The 22,766-nt window shown below is 39.0% G+C and overlaps 1 protein-coding gene across 3 annotated transcripts in view; it reads left to right on the top strand.

Moving 5' to 3' along the window:
- Window positions 1-22,766, top strand: part of plgrkt (plasminogen receptor, C-terminal lysine transmembrane protein) — a 47,659-nt gene that overhangs the window by 18,589 nt on the left and 6,304 nt on the right. For all 3 annotated transcript variants that reach the window (XM_073048661.1, XM_073048659.1, XM_073048660.1), the window contains exon 3: window positions 20,858-20,988. In XM_073048661.1, coding sequence (XP_072904762.1) covers window positions 20,858-20,988 — 131 coding nt within the window. The remainder of the gene's footprint in view (window positions 1-20,857; window positions 20,989-22,766) is intronic.

The raw sequence follows: 22,766 nt of genomic DNA on the forward strand, positions 1-22,766 counted from the left end.
AACTGCTCTTCATTGCATTTCCATCCTCCTACCTTGTTGAAAGAGGCTTCAGTGCAGTGAACCACATACTCACGAAAAACAGAAACCACTTGGACATTGTTACATGTGGGGACTTAAGGCTTTTGCTGTCACAACTTGAACCAGATATTTCAGCTCTTGCTAAAATACCATCAAGCTCAACAATCACATTGATATTGAAGCTGCTGTACAGCACACGGGTACTATGTTAGCTAGGTTTGAAGCAGAACCGTTTTTCTCATGTTGGTATATGGTAGACATGTTTTTCCACTATGGAAAGTATATTGTGCCTAAGAGGGGCGTTGGCAGGTATGAAAGTGCTTTAGAGGAGTGTTGGCAAGTATGAAGGTGCTTTAGGGGGCATTGGCAAGTGTGAAAGTGCTTTGTGGGGGTGTTGGGGTTAAAAAAAAGGTGGAGAAACACTGCTCTAATGAAGTTTTACTGGAATTGCACATGAGAAAGCACCACAGAAATACAACAGATGACTAGGAAAACTAGGAGCATCAAGTTTAGCATGTAGACTTCACCTGATTTTTGAAGTTACATCAAACTTTATACTGCCAAGTATTAGGCTTGTACTGTGCTGTTTCCCTGCAGTAGGTGCCTGGTTAATATTCATGTTTAATTAAGCTTTTTCATTGATAGTTTAAATTTGCAGCCATCCTGATTGATTTCTTTTACTGAACAAATAACTGGAGAGACTAGAATGGTATTACTAAAATTGTTAATTCGGAAATAATGAAAGTAGGATCAACTATTACTTCCTCAAGGACAAGTTGCATGTACAACAATCAATTAGAAAGGGAGGTTTTGAATGCAAGAGCATGTAGTTTTATTGCAGTGATGGGACCACACCTGAAGGATTGATAGATAGATAGATAGATACTTTATTCATCCCCATGGGGAAATTCAACATTTTTTCCAATGTCCCATACATTTATTGTAGCAAAACTAATTCCATACAATACTTAACTCAGTATAAATATGATATGCATCTAAAATCACCCTATCAAAAAGCATTAATAAATAGCTTTTAAAAAGTTCTTAAATAATTTACTAAAATACATTGAATGGTAACTTAAGCTCAGTCCTAACCCCAGCACTTTAACATATCTTACCCCTGGCGGTGAAATTGTAAAGCCGAATGGCATTGGGGAGTAATGATCTCTTCATCCTGTCTGAGGAGCATTGTGTAGAGTTTCAATTTCCTTAGCTGAGAAAGGATGTACTTTTCAAAGATTATCTTGAACGGCATTGATTCCAGGTATGGCAGGATGGCAAGTTTGCCAAAAGAAGAGAGATTGAGTACGCTATGCTGATTATTTAAAAGAATGAGATGCGATCTCATGGCAACCTACAACATTCTTTGAGGGCTCGACTTGCTGGATGTAGTGCTGATCTGTACTCTGGCTGAACACTCTAAGACCAAGGGTACAATTTGATTCTATTTATCGATGCATACAATATTAATGCAGGCTGTCAAAAATGTTAGATCATATCAGTGATCTATGGTTCAAATTGTGCTCATCAAGATATTAGCTGGGCACTTTCAGTTGGCTCCTACGCAAGTGCATCTGATCACCAGATAAATTAGATTGCATTGGTAGTTCTGATGCACACTGCACATGCCTTAATTGCCATCTAATATTATAACCTAATGTAGTAAGATTCACTTTAACAGGAATCTATTAGATTTCTGAAACAAACCCATGAAGGAAATGAAGCAGACACTTGGCAGCTGACATGAGCCATGATCTCTTAAGAATGAAAGATCTCATTGTTACTGCTGGCTGGTACACAACAAATTTCTATTTATAAATTAATTAAAGAGCAAACTAAATCTTGCACAAGTTTTAAATGGTAATCATCTCCATTAACCCAGAAAAACTGGACAATAATTTATTTTAGATGCCAACTTCATCTTTAGTGCATGTTAAATCATTTTGGAAACAAAAAGCATTACCTGTCCAGAAGATTTACATCTTCTGAAAAATTTTGCATGCTTTTTGCATTGATATTGGTTTATTATCGTCACATGTTCCGAAAGAGTGAAAAGCCTGCTTTGCATACTGTTTAAACACAGTGTACTGAGCTAGAATAAGATAAACCAAAAAACAATGCAAAATAAACTGTAAAGTCTACCGAAAAAGTGCAATGCAGGGAAGTGATAAAGTACAAGCTCATATTGACGTAGATTGTGATGCCAAGAGTCCATCTATTTGTACAAGAGGTCTGTTCAAGAGTTTGATAACAGTGTTAGAATAGTGTTAACAGTGATAAAAGCTCTCATTGAGGCTGGTGGTACATGCTTTCAGGCTTTTGTATCTTCTATCCAATGGGAGAGGGAAGAAGAGAGAATAGCTGTGGTGGATGAGTCTTTTATTATGTGGCTTGTTTACTGAGACAGCAAGAAGTACAACAATCTTCCGATACATTTCTTTTCCCAAAAAACACGTCAGTAAGTGTAAGAAAGAAGACTCCAAGGGATAACAGGCAGTTTACCAGGTACTTAAACCTAGACACATTAGCTAAGTTGAGTCTTAATTAGTAAGTAGTGAGGTAAGACTGTACTTGTCATATGCTGCAAAGCCTGTGTTCATTTATTAAACCAACTTGGCAATTCAATAAGAACAACAAGTCATAGAAGCATGGAAACAAGACTTTCACCCCTACATGTCTATGCATTCATCCACATCAACTCTTTTTCCATCTTGGGTCCCTCTGTACTTCCCAACCCCAAACCACTGTGATTTTCCTCCCCCACCTACTCTAGGGACAATTTACAGCATAGGTGTCAAACACAAGGCCCGCGGGCCATATCCGGCCCGGCGTACAATTATATCTGGCCTGCATTTTAGATAGATCTATTATTTTAATTATTAATGGCCCAGCGATATGAAGCGCTGATAACACACAAACTACAGATCCCATAATGCAGCGCAACAGCTGCTGATAGGCGTCTTAAACCTTCAGCTTCAGGGATGTGACCGCATGATCACTGACATGTGTGATGCAGTGAAGGCATTTCAAGTGAAGCTGCTCTTATGGGAGACACAAATGCACCAGTGCAACTTGCCTCATTTTCCCTGTTGTCAAGTAATGTTGAACCAGGTCGGCGCAATGATGTTCCCAAATGCGCACTTTGCTGATAAACTGAGCGCACTTCGCACTGAGTTCGCACGGCGCTTTGGTGACTTTGAAGCACAAAAAATTAATTTCGAGCTGCTTCGCAACCCATTTGCCGTCGACGTGGAAACTGCACCTGTACAGATTCAGATGGAGCTGATAGAGCTGCAGTGTAATGGGACACTAAAGGCAAAGTACGACACTGCAGGGCCCGTACAGTTTATTCGCTTCATTCCTGAAGCAATGCCTCAGCTCCGTCTACATGCGGCTCGAACCTTGTGCATGTTTGGTAGCACATATCTGTGTGAGAAGCTTTTCTCAGTGATGAAGATTAACAAAACATCACACAGGAGTTGTCTCACTGATGAACACCTGCAGTCCATCCTGAGAATCTCCACAACACAGAACCTTACACCAAACCTAAACAAACTTATTGCCAAGAAAAGATGCCAAGCATCCAGCTCTGACAAACGGCATAAGAGCAAAGAAAACTGAGTGTTTTGATTTGTTGTTGTTTTAACTTTTGCTGAAAAGCACAAATTTAATTTATATTTTCAGGGTTTTTTTGCAGCATGCTCATATTTCTAACTTGTATAATACTGACAGGAGATATTTTTATGGAGAGCAAAATATTTAAGTTATTTAAAGTTTTAGTTTATTTTTTCTGGAATAATATTCCTGTCTGTTTTTATTCATATTTATGTTCAAAAAATGTTTAGTTTTAGTGTGTTCAATAAATGTTTATCCTGTTCGGCCCGCAACCTAAAGTGTGCTTTGAGTTTTGGCCCCATGTGCAATTGAGTTCGACACCTCTGATTTACAGTAATTAACTTGCCAACCAGCATGTCTCTGGCATGTGGGAGGAAACCTATGGGATCGCTAGAGCTGTGAGACAGCAGCACTGATTGCTAGGCCGATGTGTCAGCACATTTTGAAAACCAGAAGTTCAACAATATAAAGATTCATCGAGGTCCTGTTGAGATTCTGAAAGGGGTCGACAAGATCAGGAGTTGTCTAATTAGTACTAGCATGGAAAAACTGTTTTTACTCAAGTGTATGAATTGTTGCCATTTTGGGTGATCGTTTCCCCCCCCCCCCCCTTTTTATGCACTGCTGATCACAATGAATGTGATATCACTCTAAAACTGAAGATTTCTCTCCCTTTAACTTGAATAGCTCTGTCTGGAGAGTGCTACATCAAACCAAAATACACAGGAAAGTCTGTTCAAGTTTATAGACCTTGCACTGAATATATTTCATCGTGCTCCCAGCCCTTATGAAGTTCTTCATGGAGTTTCATGAAAAATCCATATTTTCTCTTCAGTAATGCTTCTTGCCCATCAGAGTGTTCCAAGTATCCACTGAATAAACTATGGTACCAGGAGATTTTCCAGACTGTGATTGTAATTTGGTGGACTTTGGTAGAACACTATCTAAGGTGATACTAGTTAACTAGTAATAACGAGCTAATCCACTTGTTGCAGCATGAGGACATAATGCAGAAACATGGTTTTTGGTCAACTGAGTCTTTACCAAGCATCAATCACCTGTGTAAACTAATACTTCACCAATCCCCTTTTATTCTACCCCAATACCCGTCATCTGCTCTTGGATCGACAGGCAATTTACATTGGCCAAATAACCTACCAGATCAAAATACTTGTGAGTTATGAAAGAAAATGAGCCCACCTAAAGGAAACCTAGGAGGCCAGGATTAAACCTGAACTGCGGGATCTGTCAGAGAGCTGTTCTACCATCTATACAATTGTGCCACCCAAACCATGTCTCTGTGTCCTCCAACTTCTAGCAGTGCTGGAGTGAAAGCAACTCAGTTTATCGCAGTGTAAGGAGACAAATTGGAAGTGATTAATATCCTTCATTTGCATTCTGTAGAGGCGTGCAATAGAATTGACAGGAGATGTTTATATTCAGCAAAAAAAATGATTTCAGTTGTTATTACTGAAAGCCAGTCAGGGAACTAATACAGTTGTGATATAGGAATTAAAGTAAAACACTAAAAAAATTCAAATTTCTCACTAAGTGGCCATTCTTTTCTTTTTACAATATTTTTATTCAGAAGAAAAAAAGATTTACAGAGTGCAACACATAGATACATCTCAACATAACTTGTGTACATTCATATATTGTAATAAAATTGATCAAAATGTTATAGCATATCACATAAAGGTATACCACTCTGTAATCAAAAATTTAAAGATAAGTCATACATCATAAAATAAATTTTTTATATAAAAAAAGTCAACCCCCTACCAACTACCAAAGAAAAAAGCTGATGGATGACAATGGATAATTAGAAAAAAAAGACATATTCACTTAAGAAGAGAAGATAAAAATATACATAAAAGTCTGTGCACTGTTAAACTTTATAAATTGGAGAAGTAATTTAGGAAAGGTCCCCAAATATCATAAAAAGATTGTTTCGAATTTAAGACTGAGCAGTAGATCTTTTCTAAATTTAAATAAGACATAATATCACATAGCCATTGAAGATGTGTAGGAGGGGTAGCCTCCTTCCATTTAAGCAAGATTGCTCTTCTTGCTAAAAGAGAGGTAAAAACTAAAACCTGTAGGTTAGAAATATTTAAAGTTGTATCTTCATTTGCAATAATACCAAACAAGGCAGTAAGGGGATTTGGGTCAAATTGGACCCTAAAAAGTTGTGAGAAGGTATGAAATACTTCCCGCCAAAACTTTTCAATTGTAGGGTAAAATCAAAACATATGAATTAAAGAGGCATCAGCAGAATTGCATTTATTACAAAGTGGAGAAACATTTGGGTAAAAACTGGACAGCTTCTGTTTAGAAATGTAAGGTCTATGAACCACTTTAAATTGTAGAAGAGAATGACGAGCACAGAAAGATGATTTATTAACCCGTTTAAGAATTTTATTCCATCTATCATCAGAAATCTGACAATTTAGGTCATCCTCCCAAGCTTTTTTTATCTAAAAAGTCTTGTCTAGAATCAATCAAGAAGTTATAGATACCGGTAATAGAACCATTAACAAAAGGTTTTAAATTTAAAAGATCGTCCAGTAAATTTTTATCAGGACCTATAGGAAAAGTAGCTAATTGGAAATGTAGAAAATCTCTAATTTGAAGGTATCTGTAAAAATGTGTTTTTGGGAGTGCAAATTTATTTGACAATTGGTCAAATGAAGCAAGAGATCCTGAGATAAACAGGTCCCAAAAACACTTAATACCTAGTTCATCCCAATCTTTAAAGACTTTATTAGTCATGGAAGGGATAAAAAAAAAATTAAGGAGAATGGGAGATTATAATGAAAAATTTGCTAAACCAAAAAATTTTCTAAATTGAGACCAGATCCTTAAAGTTTGCTTAACAATTATGTTATCTGTTGTTTTATTTGCTGAAAAAGAGTATGATCCAACAAGAGAGACAATAGAGGAATTTTTTACAGAATTAACTTCTAAGGAGACCCATCATGGGCAATCTTTACGATAAATATAATAGGACCAGAAAGTAATATTCCTTATATTAGCAGCCCAATAGTAAAACCTAAAATTGGGTAGGGCTAGTCCACCCATCTCTTTATTTCTTTATAAGTAAATTTTACTTAAACGAGCTTGTTTATTATTCCAAACATAAGAGGTTAAAATTGAATCTAAAGAATCAAAGTAAGTCTTAGGAATAAAAATAGGTAAGGCCTGAAAAAGATATAAAAATTTAGGAAGAATCTTCATTTTAATCGAATTAATTCGGCCAATTAGGGATAAAGAAAGAGGGGACCATTTAGAAATCGTCTTTTTCACATAATTCAATAAGGGGTTTAAGTTTTCTTTAAATAAATTCTTGAAGTTTGTAGTAATTGTTACACCTAGATATGTAAATTGACTTGTAACAACTTTGAACGGAAATTTGGCATTTGATGACATTAGGTCATTTAAAGGAAATTGCTCACTTTTATGTAGGTTCAGCTTATATCCTGAAAAAGAACTAAACTGGGAGATTAAAGAAAGAACCAAAGGTAAAGAAGTTTCAGTGTTAGAGATAAAAAGTAAAATATCATCAGCGTATAATGAAATTTTATGAGACATACCTTCCCTTAGTATACCAGAAATGTCCTTAGCTTCTCGAAGTGCTATTGCTAAGGGTGCTATAGCTAAAGCAAAAAGTAAAGGACTAAGAGGACAACCTTGTCTAGTTCCCTGCTGTAATTTAAAGGACTTAGAAATTTGGGAGTTAGTAATAACCTGAGCGGTAGGAGACAAGTAGATTGATTTAACCCAACGAATAAAATTAGGCCCAAAATTAAACTTTTCTAAGGTCTTAAAAAGGTAATTCCACTCAATCCTATCAAAGGCTTTTTCTACATCTAAAGATAATATACACTCTGATTTTTTTTGGATGGTGAATATATCACATTCAATAACCGAAGTATATTAAAATGTAACGATTTTTAATAAATCCTGTCTGGTCATGTGATATAATAGATGGTAGAATATTTTCAAGTCTTCGAGCTAAGATTTTAGATAAAATTTTTGCATCAACATTTAATAAAGAAATCGGTCTGTATGAAGAACATTCAGCTGGATTTTTTTTTACGAATAAGAGAAATAAAAGCTTCATAAAAAGATTGAGGGAGTTTACCTGATTTAAAGGACTCTGATAAAACAGAGGATAAATAAGGTGTAAGTAACGTAGTGAAAGTTTTATAAAACTCCCCAGGAAAGCCATCAGGTCCTGGGGTCTTAACAGAATGTAAAACACGTATAGCCTCAGCCACTTCTTCATTGGAAATAGGCTGATCTAACTCTGTTAGACTATCAGCAGAGAATGTAGGAATGTTGATATTACTGAAAAAAGCATTCATATAGGTATCATCTGAAAAAGAGTCAGACTGATACAACTTAAGGTAAAAGTCTTTAAATACATTGTTAATTTCAGAATGGTCGGATGTCTTAGTTCCATTATCTTTAAAAATTTCTGTGATTTGACAATTAACTGTAAAAGATTTTAAGTGATTGGCTAATAAACTACCAGTTCTATCCCTGTGAATATAAAATTGAGTTTTATTTCTCACCAACTGTCGTTCAATTGGGTAAGTCAGCAGAAGATTATACTTGGATTGGATTTCAATACGCTTATTATATATACTTGGATCTGGAGATAGAGCATACTTTCGATCAAGATCTTTTAATATTGCTGCTAGGTCAGACCTTTCTTTATCAGCTTTTTTCTTTATATAGGTAGAGTAAGAGATAATTTATCCATGAATATATGCTTTAAAAGTATCCCAGACTATATTACCAGCAGTATCTCTTTTAAAATTTTCTTTAAAGAAAAAAGTAATATGGTTTTCCAAAAACTTTTAAAAATTTTTATCAGATAACAATGATAAGTTAAAACGCCAACTTCTATTTGGTACAGAGTAAACAGGTAGTCTTGAAGCCAGAAGCACAGGTGCATGATCAGACAAAGCAATCTCCTTATAATCACAGGATCGTACCAGTGAAGCAAGTTTCTATCTATTAAAAAAAATCAATCCGAGAGTACATATGATGAACCTGAGAGAAATATGAATATTCCTTTTCTTGGGGGTGTAAAAAATGCCACAAGTCAAGAATACCACATTGAGATAAAAAAGATTTAAAAAGTAGGACTGATTTATTAGTGACGGGTTTTACTTGAAGAGCGGTCTAATATAGGGTCAAGCCAAAAATTAAAATCTCCACCCATCACTAAGGAATTCAAATCAGGCAGAAAAGAGAAAAAATGTTCAAAGAACAAGGAGTCATCTGTATTTGGAGCGTATACATTCGCAAATACGATTAGTTTATTCTCAAGACTCAACAATAACAAAGCGCCCATTTGTATCAGAAATTACATTATGTTGAATAAAGGATACATTCTGATCAAACAGGATAGAGTCGCCTCTCGATCTAGATTGAGAGGGTGAGTGAAAATGTATACCCTTTGAAAGAACGTGAAATATCATCTTTACGAATATAGGTTTCTTGGAGAAAGATTATATGAGTTTTAAGTTTCCGGATATAAGAGAAAATCTTATTTCATTTAACAGGGTTATTTAGACCTTTCAAGTTAAAACTGAGTATATTAATAAAAGAATCCATCATGTATCCTTTAGTAATGTATAAAAGGTAATCACAGACATGTAGATAGTGAATAAATAAAACAGTAAAAACATCCAATCAGCTTTATGGAAGAACCCATTCCCCCCCCCCCCCCCAAAGAGAGAAATCAGCCAAGGGAGGCTGAAGACTAATTCTAACGTTCCCAACCCAAAACTCCGGTGGCCCCAGAAAATATATATGTATAGCTGTGCTGAATAAACAATTGTAAATATATATACACAAAAACAAAATATCAAAGTAAATAAGTTTGCTACTTACGAAAAAAAAACCATGGGAAAGTATAAGTATTAGTCTCAGTAAAAAAGGAAAGACAGATAAGGAAAATCAATAAGTAAAACAACATATACTCGCGGGTGCAAAAAAAAAGGAGTAAAGAAACAAGAAACACTGAGAGAATATAACATATTGTTTAAAAAGAGCTGCGAAAAAGTAACATTAGAGGACCCATATAAAGGCAGAAAACAGCAAAAGAGAAAATGGATGCAGTCTGCCTGCATGTTTTGCATAGTTTGAAAGATAACAAGGCGCCAGTTACTTAATCAAACAAATGATTAAGACTTCATAAAACCAAGAAATCTGATTATCAACAAAGCGCCAATTACTTGATAAGCAACTCAAGGTTGAATTTAAGCATGGAGACTTTATAAAAATTTCTTAGCTTCTTCAGTCTTCATAAACCAAGAAACCTTATTATCAGAAGTAGTAACCTTGAGTTTACACGGATCTCTGAGAGAAAGGTGACAGCCAAGCTTAAAAAGATCAGACATGACCTCTTTAAAAGCCTGTCTAGCTCTTAGAACTTCTGGTGGATAATCTTGAACGATCCGAAACTGTTGATCACGAAATTGTAATATACGTTTCTTCCTTGATTCACGAAGGATCTGTTCTTTAATCTGATAGTCATAAAAGCGAATGATAATAGAGCGAGGTTTGGCAGGATCCCAATTAGGCGGGGTAACTCGGTGAACGCGCTCAAATTTTGGTAGTTCTGATAATATATCAGGGAATAAATCTTTCAGCATTTGAGCACAAAAATTGATAGGTTGATTACCCTCCAGTTTTTCAGGAAGTCCAAGAATTCTGATATTGCACCTTCGGTTCCTGGTCTCCAAATCTGTAAGTTTCTTCAGTAACGCGTCGTATTTTTTTAAGTTGTTCCTTAGAAATTTTCTTGAAACCTTCGATATCCTTCTGCAACACCGGCAGAGATTCTTCATGTAGCTTAATATGAATTTCGTGGTCATTCACAGTCTGCTGTATACTTCCAAGTTTCTGATTAAGCATTTTCAGTTCAGATTTAACCAGGTCGAAGGAATTCTGTAACAAATCAAACTTGGATTCCAAGTCAACAACACACACAAAATGCTGGTGGAACACAGCAAGCCAGGCAGCATCTATAGGGAGAAGCGCTATCAACATTTTGGGCCAAGACCCTTCATCAGGACTAACCGAAAGGAAAGATAGTAAGAGATTTGAAAGTAGTGGGGGGAGGGGGAAATGCGAAATGATAGGAGAAGAACACCTACGCTCAGTCCGCCAGAAGAAGCAGGATCTCCCAGTGGCCACACATTTTAATTCCACGTCCCATTTAATCCTCACTTTTTCCTGCCATCCAGCTAAATTATGCTGCAGTCAAGCCAGTGACATAGTTAAGAGATGTGGAAAGAAGCAGAAGTATCTGAAGGGAATATACGTGGTCACAGGAGACCATTCACACTCCACACGGACAACACCTGGAGATTGTGAAGCCAGAAATTCTACAAGCTGTGCCTCTGTGCTGTTGATATTCATTCAGGGTCAAGGTGAAAGTTGAGTTTATTGTCATACGTGTGCACAGGTGCAATGAAAAACTTGCAGCGTCACAGGCACAGAGCATCAGATAAGCACCATTCACAAGAAAAATATAAGCATAAATTATACTCAACTTTCATCAGAAAAACAACACAATTAGATCAAAATAACTAAGCCAGTTTTAGTGCAAAGTGAACAGAATGGCTGTAGTGGTATTAAAATGTAGTGGTGATTCGGGTATGCTAATTGGTTCAAGAACTGTATGTTTAAAGAGAAACGGCTGTTTTTGAACCTGATGGTGTGGGAATTTAGGCTTCTTTACCCTCTTTAATAATAACTGTGAAAAGATGCAATGGCCCTGATGGTGGGGATCTTTGATGTTAGATGTTGCTTTCTTGAAGCAATGACTCCAGTAGATACAGCGAGTGATGGGGTGGGATGTACCTGTGATATATTGGGCAGCTCCACTTCTCTCTGCGGCCTCTCATGGTCCTGTCATTCAAATTGCCATATCAGACCATGATGTAACCAGACAGGATACTTTCAGCAGTATTTTTGTAGAAGTTTGTTCGTGTTCCATGGCAAGCCAAACGTCCTTAACCTCTTAAGAAAGTAAGTAGGCTTTCCTTATGATTGCACTTATGTGCTGGGCCTAGAACAAGTCATTCAATATGTTAACTCTCAGGAATTTAAAGCTGTTGACTCTTTCCATTGTCAATTCCCTCCCCCCCCCCCCCCCCCATGTAGACTGGAGTATATTCACCTTCCTTCATTTCCCTGAAGTCAGCAACAACTCTTTAGTTTTGTTGAAGTTGAGTTCAAGTTTGATAATGTACATAGCAGGGCATGGCCTGCATTGCTCTGATAATCTGACATAGATAGATAGATACTTAGATAGATACATCATCACCAATGATACATCCAATAACTAATTTTGTCAGTGAATTTGAATTTGCAAATTGTGTTATAAAGATTAAAGCACTCAGAGCTCAAAATCAAGTTTATTATCACTGACATATATATGTCATGAAGTTTGTAGTTTTGTAGCAGCAGAATACTGCAACGCAGAAAAATTACTACAAGCAACGATAAGAAGTAAATGAGTAGTGCAGAAACAGAGCAAAATATTGATCATAGGTTAATGGACTATTCAGTAATTTAATAGCAGAGGGGAAGAAGCTGTTCCTATAGCATTGGGTGTGTGTCTTCAGAATCCTGTACTTCCTCCCTGATGGTAGTATGTTCTGGGTGCTAGGGTTCTTCTTGATCAATGTCACCTTTTTGAGGCATCACTTACTGAAGATTTCCTCAGTGGTGGAGAGGCTAGTGCCCATGATGGAGTGAGCTGAGTTTACAACCGTCTGCAGCCTTTTCTGATCCTGTGTCATGGGCCCTTCCATACCAGACAGTGGTGTAACTAGTTAGAAAGCTCTCCACGATATATCTGTGGAAATTTGCTATAGTCTTTGGTAACATGCCAAGTTTCCTCAAACTTCTTCATAATGGCATCAATATGCTGGGCCCAGGATTGATCTTCAGAGACGTTGACACCTAGAATCTGCTCACACTTAACTCTGTTGACCCCTTGATAAGGACTGGTGTGTTTTCTTCCGACTTCCTTGTCCTGAAGTTCACAATCAATTCCTTTATCTTACTGACTGGATGCCAGGTTGTTGCTGTGACAGCATTCAACCAGCTGATCTATCTCACTCTTGTACACCAACTCATCACCATCTGAGATTCTACTGACAATTGGTGAATTTAGATGGCATTGGAGCTGTATCTAGCCACACAGACATGAGTGTAGAGAGAGTAGAGCAGCAGGCTAAGCACGCATCCTTTGGGTATGCCTGTTTTGTTTGTCAGTGAGGAGGAGATGCTTTGTCTGATATGCATTGAGTGTGGTCTTCCGATGAGAAACTCAAGGATCCAGTTACAGAGGGAGGTACAGAAGTTTTGATTTTGAAGCTTGTTGATGAGCTTTGAGAGGATGATGTTATTCAACGCTGATCTGCAATAAATAAATAGCAGTCTGACATAGGTATTGCTGTTGTCCAGGTGGTCCAAACCAGTGAGATTGCATCTGCTGTAAACCTATTGTGGTGATAGGCAAATTGCAGTGGGTCCATAAGACATTGAAGCAGAATTATGCCATTCAGCACATTGAATCTGCTCCACCATTGCATCATGGCTGATTCCAGATCCCACTCACCCCATATACCTGCCTTCTCACCATATCCTTTGATGCCTTGACCGATCAGGAAAATATCAATTTTGGCCTTAAGTGTATACACGGATGGCCTCCACCACAATCTGTGGCAGAGCATTATACAGATGCTACTGTATAATAGAGCTACTCTCTAGCTAAAAACATTCCTCCTTTGCTCTATTGTAATTCCTCAATTTTGAGGTTGTGCTGTCTAATTCTGGATGCCCCCACCATAGGAAACATCCTCTCCACGTCCACCCTGTCTAGTCCTTTCAACATTCAATCGTGCCAGGCCTGGCTATAGTTCAAAGTTTTTTATTAGGTTTTGGATCCCCATCATTTTCTTCTTAAAAAGCAGTTAAGTGTTTTTGTTCTTCATTATTTATTATCTACAAGGAAGTTAATAGAACATATCTTCAGGTTTTTGGTACTGGTATTAATCTGGTGAATCTGGGCTTCGTTCCCACACCACTGCTGTGTCCAAGTTATACAGGTTTTTCCATTTTGTTACATAATAAAGTGTAAATGAAATGGAACACCATAAAATTGTCAGCAAAAGAAAGTAAGGGAAGCAACTAAATTTACGTGGACTGTGGCTACATCCACACTTGACCGGATAATTTTGAAAGCGCCGGTTTCACATAAAAACGATAAGCGTCCGCACTATGCGTTTAAAAAAATATCTCTGTCCACATTGAAACGAAGATTTTGGTGAATCTCCTCCTACTGCGCATGCGCAGGACACATCTACTGAAAACAAGCGACATGTTTGGTGTCGAATCTCGCCGTGAAAGACGGTGCTTGTTTGTTCAGTTACAGACTAGAAAAACTTAAATGATGGACAGCTGTTGGCTCTCACGCAGGAGGACTTAAAAGTTAAAAAAAATACTGGAGCATATGAAGGCAACCAACAGGGAGTTCACGGACAGATTGACCCGGCTGATGACAAACATTGAAAAACTGACTAACTCTGTTGCATTAATAAAGCACCTTGTTAAATGTATAAAACATGTCTGCATCAGCATTATCTTGTATTTCCATACAATATTACATTAGGCTGTTACACATCTATTGTCATAGAAGTACTTGCATAAATAGGTAAACCACCTTCATACAAGCAAGGACAGAAAACAGGGCAAAGTGAGTATACTTATTTATTCAGTAAGTTATAGGTCAAAGTATTTGGTGAGTACATTTCTAACTCTTCTGGCTTCAGTCTCGTTGCTGTCTGTTCTGAAATTGTTAGGTTGCGTTCAAGAAAACTATGAAATGGTGTGCTGCCGTCTAACAGTGTTTTCAGATTTCTCTGGTTACCCCGTCCACATTGATCTGCCCAAGCGGCGTTTTCAAAAATACATACCTTGGACAGTGTTTCTGAAAAGCTCTGGTTTCGGGGGACAAAAACGGTGTTTTAGTGTGGACAAAGGGTAAAAAAGCTTTGGTTATGAATTTATCCGGTGTAGTGTGGACGTAGCTTGAGACCCTTTCTTCAATGAACATTAATGAATCTTTACAAAGCACTTACACTTTTGTTGAGGGAAACCTTTGAAAGGGCATCTCGTTGGTCTCATGTTCACTTAGTATTTATGCACAGCAAAATACTGTCTTTGTGTTAGCACTTCTCTGACATTTAGCTCCTTTGCTGAAATCTGTTTCAACATGTGAAGTTAGTTTTGCGGAACTGGGGACGAGCATTACCAAGTTAGTAGTGTGATCACTCGAGTTGCGTATGAGATCCTCCTCATAGGTTGTCTATCAGTGGGTCTTCAGGTATTGCCACAGGAGTTAATCTGGGAGGTTAGGGTGAGATTCCCTTTAAAGGAGAATGTCTGGACATGACTTTGATTAATGTGGGAAGGCTGCTTCATGGTCAGTCACGATGTGGTCCTTGAGAGATTGGGGTCAGAGACCAGTAACATGGCAGCTAAGAAGACTGGGGCCCCTTCCTGCTGCAGTCTCTCACCACCTTCACTGCCATTGTGATGTTTCATTATCTACTGCCAGCACCACTGTTGAGGTCTAGAACCTACTCCTTGGCCTTACCACCATGGGTGACTCTACCAACAGCTAAACGCCAGTTGGCATTACTTTCCGGATCTCAGGAACTCTCAAGCCGCTGCACCATGACAAGGTGACGATTCTCTTAGAAGACTAAGTTAGCATAAACTGATATCACTATCAATGACTCTTTCCCTTGATTTTCTACAGTAAGGAAGAAGCAATAATAATTAGCCCGAATAATTTTTACAGTATTTGCTGAATATCATAAGACATAGGAACTGAACTAGGCCATTCAGCCCATCGATTCCGCACTGCCATTCCACCGTGGCCGATCCCAGATCCCATACACCCACCTTCTCGCCATATCCTTTGATGCCCTGACCGATCAGGAAATGATCAACTTCCACATTAAACTTGGGCTTGGCCTCCACCACAGTCTGTTGCAGAGCGTACTATATTCTCTAGCTTAAAAGAAATTCCTCCTTACCTCTGTTCTAAAGAGTTGCCCCTCAATTTTGAAGCTGTGCCCTCCAGTTCTGGATACCCCCACCATAGGAAGGATCCTCTCCACATCCACCCTACTAGTCCTGTCAATGTTCGATAGGTTTCAATGGGATCCCCCATCCCCCCGCATTCTTCTAAATTCCAGTGAGTACAGGCCCAAAGATGCCAAATGCACCTCATATGTTAACCTCCTCATTTCCTGAATCGTCCTCGTGAACCTCCTCTGGACTCTGTCCAATGACAACGCATCCTTTCTGAGATATGGGTCACAAAACGGTTGACAATACCCCAAATGTGGCCTGGCTACTATTTTATAAAGGATCAGCATTGTTTCCTTGCTTTTATATTCTATTCCCCTTAAAATAACTTCCAAAATTGCCTTTGCCTTCTTTACCACAGACTCAGCCTGTAAATTAACTTTCTGGGAGTCTTGCACGAGGACTCCCAAGTCCCTCTGCACCTCTGATGTTTGAACCATCTCCCCATTTAGATAATAGTCTACACTATTGTTCCTTTTACCAAAATGCATTATCGTACATTTCTCAACACTGTATTCCATCTGCCACTTTTTTTGCCCATTCTTCCAATTTGTCTAAGTCCTGCTGCAATTGCATTGCTTCCTCAGCACTACCTACCCCTCCACCTATCTTCATATCATCTGCAAACTTTGCCACAAAGCCATCAATTCCACTATCTAAATCATTGACAATGTTCAAAGCAGCAGTCCCAATACTGACCCCTGAGGAACACCACTAGTCATCGACAGCCAACCGGAAAAGGCCCTTTTATTCCCACTTGCTGCCTCCTCCCTGTCAGCCATTCCGCGATCCATGCCAGTATCTTTCTAGTAACACCATAGGATTTTATCTTGTTAAGTAGTCTCGTATGGTACCTTATCAAATGCCTTCTGAAAATCGAAGTAAAGGACATCCACTACCTCTGGGGAGGGTAATACCTGAACTTGAGGGAGACCAGTATCCTTGCGGGCAGATTCACTAGAGCTCTTGGGAAGGATTTAAGCTAGTTTGGCAGCAGGATAGGAACCAAAGTGATGGGTCGTATGATGGGGCAGTTGGTGTACAGGTGGATACAGCGTGTTTCAAGTCTGTGAGGAAGGACAGACAGTTCATGGAGCAATATTACAGTCAGTGAGATTGGTTCAAGTACGTCAAATGTGCTTGAATATGTTAATGTCCTGAAGAAGGATTTCGGCCTGAAGCATCGACTGTTTATTCATTTCCATAGATGCTGCCTGACCTGCTGCATTCCTCAAGCATTTTGTGTGTGTTTTGCTTTGGAATTTCAGCATCAGCAGACTTTCTCGTATTTATCAAGTGTGTCTATTTTAATGCAAGAAATATCAGGAACAGTGGTGATGAGCTGAGAGCATGGAATTATGATGTTCTGGTCATTATGGAGACATGGCTCTAACAAGGGCAGAAATGACTGCTCATGTTCCGGAATTTAGAAGTTTCAAAAGGAACAGGAAGGAAGGTAAAAGGTGGGTGAGTCTTGTTAGTAATCAGGGATAGTATCACAGCTGCAGAAAGAGAAGGTGTCATGGAGGGAATGTCTACTGAGAGAGTTTGGGTGGAAGTCAGAAACAGGAAAGAAGCGATCACTCTATTGGGAGTATTCTGTAGAATGTCCAATAGCAACTGAGTCACAGAGGAACAGTTTGGGAGGCAGATTGTGCAAAATAACATAGTTGTTATCATGGAAACTTAAGTTTTCCCTAATATTGAATGGCACCTCCTTTGGGCAAAATAATTAGATGGAACAGAATTTATTAGGTGTGTCTAGGAAGGACTCCTGACTCAGAATGTAGACAGACGAGCAGAGGATAAGCAATATTGGATTTAGGTCATGAACCAGGTCAGGTGTCAGATCTCTCAGTGGGACAGCATTTTGGAAATAGTGACTACAATTCCCTGACCTTTACTATAGCCTTGGAGAAAGATAGGAGCAGATGGTATGGGAAGGTATTTAACTGGGGGAGGGGAAGCTATGATGTTGTTGGACAGGAACTGGGGAGTATAAAGAGAGAACAGGTGCACTCAGGGAAATTCACAACAGAAATGTGGAAGTTGTTTGGGGGGAGCTTTATTGGGGGAGGGTGGTTCTAGATAGGTTTGTCTCCTTGAGGCAGGGAAAGAATAATAGGATAAAGGAACCATGGTTGACAAAAGATGAGGAACACCTTGTCAACAGGAAATACTTAAGTTTTTCTTAGGTATGCTTAAGATGTGGAAGCAAGGATCAGACAGCGATCTAATGAGAAGGACCTTGATGATTGGGAGAACGGTGTTAAACAGGTTGATGTGCTTGAACATGTTGATGTTAAGAAAGGATGAGGTGGAACTTTTGAAATAAATTAGGAACCCCCAGGCTATTATGAGAAGCAAGGGAAGAGAAAACTGCACCCATGGCAGTGATCTTTGCATCCTCACTGGCCACAGGAGTAGTACCAGATGATTGGAGGATGGTAAATGGTATTCTTTTGTTCAAGAAAGGGAGTAGGGATAACCCTGGGAATTATAGACTAGTAAGACCTACTTCACTGGTGACAAATTCTTTAGAGACAGGATTTATGACTATGTGGTGAAGCATAGTCTGATTAGGGATAGTAAGCATAGTTTTGTCGGGGCAAGACCCGGATTGAATTCTTTGTTGAAGGTAGAGCTATGGATGTGATGTATATAGATTTTAGTAAGGCTTTTGATAAAGTTCCCTATGGTAGGTTCATTCAGAAAGTCGGGAGGCATGGGATCCAGGGAAACCTGGCTGTGTGGATACAGAATTGGCTTACAATAGAAGGCAGAGGGTGATAGGAGATGGAGAGTATTCTGCTTGGAGATCTGTGATTAGTGGTGTACTGCAAAGATAGAGTTATGGATCGTGTGGAGGGTTGTTGGAGGTTACAATGGGACATTGACAAAATGCAAAGCTGGAAAGAGAAGTGGCGGATAGAGTTCAACATGGAAAAGTGTGAAGAGATGGATTTTGGAAGTTCGAATCTCAAGGCAGAATACAGGATTATTGGCACGTTTCTTGGCAGTGTACAGGAGTGAGGGATCTTGGAGTCCTATCCATGGATCTCTTAAAGTTGCTGCATAAGTTGATAGAGTAAGAAGGCCTATAGTGTGTTGGTCTTCATTAGTCGGGATTAAGTTCAAGAGCCTCAAAATGCTGCTGCTCTATAAAACCCTGGTTAGACCGCACTTAGAATATTATGTTCACTTGTAGTTGCCTTATTATAAATGTGGAAGGATGTGATAGCTTTAGAGAATACAGAGGAGAGTTACCAGGATGCTATTTGGACTAGAGGGCATGTCATATGAGGAAAGGTTGAGGGAGCTAGGGCTTTTCTCTTTGAAGCAAAGAAGAATGAAAAATGACTTGATTGAAGTGTGCAAAATGATAACAAAGGGGTCACAAATTTAAGGTGATTGGAGGAAAGTATAGGGAGTATGTCAGAGATGGGTTTTTTTACACAGTGGTGGGTACGTGGAATGTGGTGCATGGGCAGCGGTGGAGACAAATGCAACAGAGATGTTTAAGAGGCTGTTAGGCACATGAAGATGGAGACATGGGGACCATTTTCTGGTAGAAGGGGTTAATTAGTTTGGCACAACATTGTGGGCCCGAGGGCCTATTCCTGTGCTGTACTGGTTTATGTTCTAAATTTAGTGATAACATTTCCAGTCGAAAGAAATTGAGCTGATTTCCCATGTTCACAACAGCAACAGGTCTTGTAGCATCAATTTTAACAGGTTGTTACTGTGGTTAAGAAACAGATTCAATTGAACATCAGTCAGAAAAAAGTTATATCTGTATTCACATTGCCTTCTTTCATTCCATCATCTCTGCAGTTGACCTAAATTAACTTAGTGATTTCTCCCCGGATTACAACAGATTCCCCATGTTTTACCACCATCTATATATCAGGAATTCTTGCATATTTGCCTATTTGCAGTTATATTCCTGACATTATCGATATTTATTTACTTGCTGGCATGTTGCATCTGTCACCGAACACTCGCAGGTCGTATTTGCCGTTTGTTCTTCTGTAGCAGTGTTTCTTTTGATGTTTAGATATTAAATCATTAGAAGTGTGTTGATGCTTGTACTTGTACTTTTCATTTTAATGTAGAACTTTCAGAGTGTAACTGGCCATTGATACAAATGATGTGCGGGGGTGTTTGAGAAGTGCCATAAATTGTGGATTTGTTCATTTTGAATATAACATGGGATCTTCTCACAAGAACACAAGAAAAAGGTGTAGCATTAGGCCACCAGTCCTCCCAAGACTTACAACCATTCCATATAATCATGGCTGATCTATGCTCGCCTCAACTCCTCTTCTGTGCCTTAGCCCAAAACCCTCAAGCTCTCAGTGGTCCAACTATGTATCATTCTATTCTTCAAATATATCTCATCATCTGGCTCCCGCCAAGCTTGGGGACAGAGAATTTCAGACTTCCTACTTTCAGAATTTTTTACACACCTCAGTTTCAAATAACTGGCCCCATATTTTGTAGCTATTTTTCCTTGTGCAGAATGTGGAGGGAATCTGTCACTAGTTGTGCCCACATATTGGATATTCTTTTCCATTAACATCATTAGACGTGATTGTGCTGGACCTGAGTAGAGCCAGCCATAATTTTTTTTAAATCTATTTAGTTACAGCCCGCGTCACCCAATTAGACCCGTATGACCAATTAACCTACTAATCCGTACACCCTTGGAATGTGGGAAGAAATTGGAGCACCAAGCCAAACCACGCGTCACAGGGAGTGCACACAAGCTCCTCACTGACAGTGACGGGAATTGAACCCAGGTCACTGGCACAGTAAAATGATGCACAAATTTCTATGCTACTGTGCCACCCATAATCTCGAATAATTTTAACTTTTTGCTGTTTACCTGTATTTTTAGAAGCAGCATGAAAGGTTAAATGCACTATACTGGCTCTATGTTTGGAATGTATTGTTAGTGTTTTTGGGATAAAGTTGATTTGTTAGAGGAGGCATACAGTTTCCAATATTTTCTGTTAAATTACTTTGTCAGCTGGAGAGGCAGATGTTGATGCAGAACGAGATGAGACAGAGGCAAGTCGCAATGCAAATTGCCTGGTCCCGTGAAATAATAAAGTACTTCGGAACTTTCTTTGGACTTACAACAGTTGGTTTAACAATAGGGTAAGTACTATTGGTTGTTTTGAAATCACTCCTCATCATTATGTGCTGTGCCATGTGACATAAGCTAGTGGTCATCGACCAGTAGATCTTTGAGACTTTCCTGGTAGATCCCGAGAAAAAATTAAAAATGCGCACCAGGCAGAAAAGACCGGAGGCAAGACCCCGCAATCTCGGAAGCAACCTCTCCCCACAAACAGCTCTCTGCAGCGGGAGCACCACTACATCACCATTATCCTAATCGGCATCAACCTATCTTTATAATGCTCACATTACAACACTTCTCCTGCTTTAAATTCCAACATTCCCCAAATGTGAAAGGACTGGGAAACAAAAAATGGTGTCATTAGCTTACGTACCTCTGAATCTTATACTAGTGTCTCAGTGACGGTTTACCAGTACAAAACACCTGAACAACATGGCAGATTCAACATTCAGTCTAACAAAGGAAACTGTCCATTCAAATATTCAGTCTGTCAGGAGGTTTGCGAGGGCGCTGTGCTGCAACAGATGAAAATTATGAAATCTAAGTACAGGAGCTGTCTTACTGACAGACACCTCACAGACGGTCTCAAACTGGCTGTCCGTAGTTATGAGCCAAATTTCAGGGAACTAACAGAAAATATTCAGCCCCAGTCATTACACTGAGTGCAGCAGTCAATTTTTGTTCATTTATTTTTCGTGTTGAAATAAAATTAAATAATGAAACATAGAATTAAAGGTGTTGTAATGTGAGCATTATTAAAATAAGTAATACCAATTAAGATGATGGTAACATAGCAACACTCCCACTACGGAAAGCTGCCTGCAAGGAAAGTCTGTTTCCGGGACTGTGGGGCTCCACTTCCCGTCCCTTCTGCCCGGTGCGCATGCGTATGTCTAAACAATTTAGTAGGTTGATCTTCCCTTTCACTAAGGTCAAGGTAGGGGAACTTGGGCTTAAAAAGGTCTGCAACCACTAACGTAGGCAATCATGGTCTTTGACCTTAATTGTTCTTGGCAAAATTTTTCCACAAAAGTGGTTTTCCATTGCCTTCTTGTGGGCAGTGTTTTTACCAGACAGGTGACCACAGCTATTATCAATACTCTTCAGAAGTTGTCTTCCGGATGTCAGTGGTTGCATAACCAGGACTTCTGATATACACCACCTACTCAAATGACCATCCACTACCTGCTCCTTTGGCTTCACGTGACCCTGATCGGGGGTTGGGGGGTGCTAAGCATGTGGCACACCTTGCCCAAAGGTGACCTACAGGCTAGTGGAGGAAAGGAGTGCCTTACACCTCCTTTGGTAGAGATGTATCTTCACCCACCTCCTGATTTATGTACGTGCATATATTGGGAAACTGCTTATTTCACAACCTGCTATTTGTTGATTCTCCAGTGACCCACAAGAAGCAGGTCGGCGCTTGTTAAAGAAATCTTTTCATCGATCATAGAGGTGAGGTCAAACAGGAAAGGTGGTGGGAGATCATGCCCCTTGACTATGAATAGTTCCATCCCAGCTCTGTTTTTCTACAGAGGCTGCTAGCAATAACATTTCATTGAAATAGAACTAAAAATAAATCAGTGTATGATTTTTTTAACCTAAAAATACAATGTCACAGAAACGCTACATGATACTGATGACAGGAAATGCCCACCAGTCTCCCCTCTCAAATGAATAAGGGTTGCTTTTTAAATCTAGAGCTACTCATGACAAATAATGGCCCTGCAATCTCAAACATTTTGGGAAATTAAATCCCCACTGGTCGCTGAAGGATTTAATAAATTGATAGAAG

The sequence above is a fragment of the Hemitrygon akajei genome, chromosome 6, assembly GCF_048418815.1.
Source record: "Hemitrygon akajei chromosome 6, sHemAka1.3, whole genome shotgun sequence".
NCBI classification, from domain to species: domain Eukaryota; kingdom Metazoa; phylum Chordata; class Chondrichthyes; order Myliobatiformes; family Dasyatidae; genus Hemitrygon; species Hemitrygon akajei.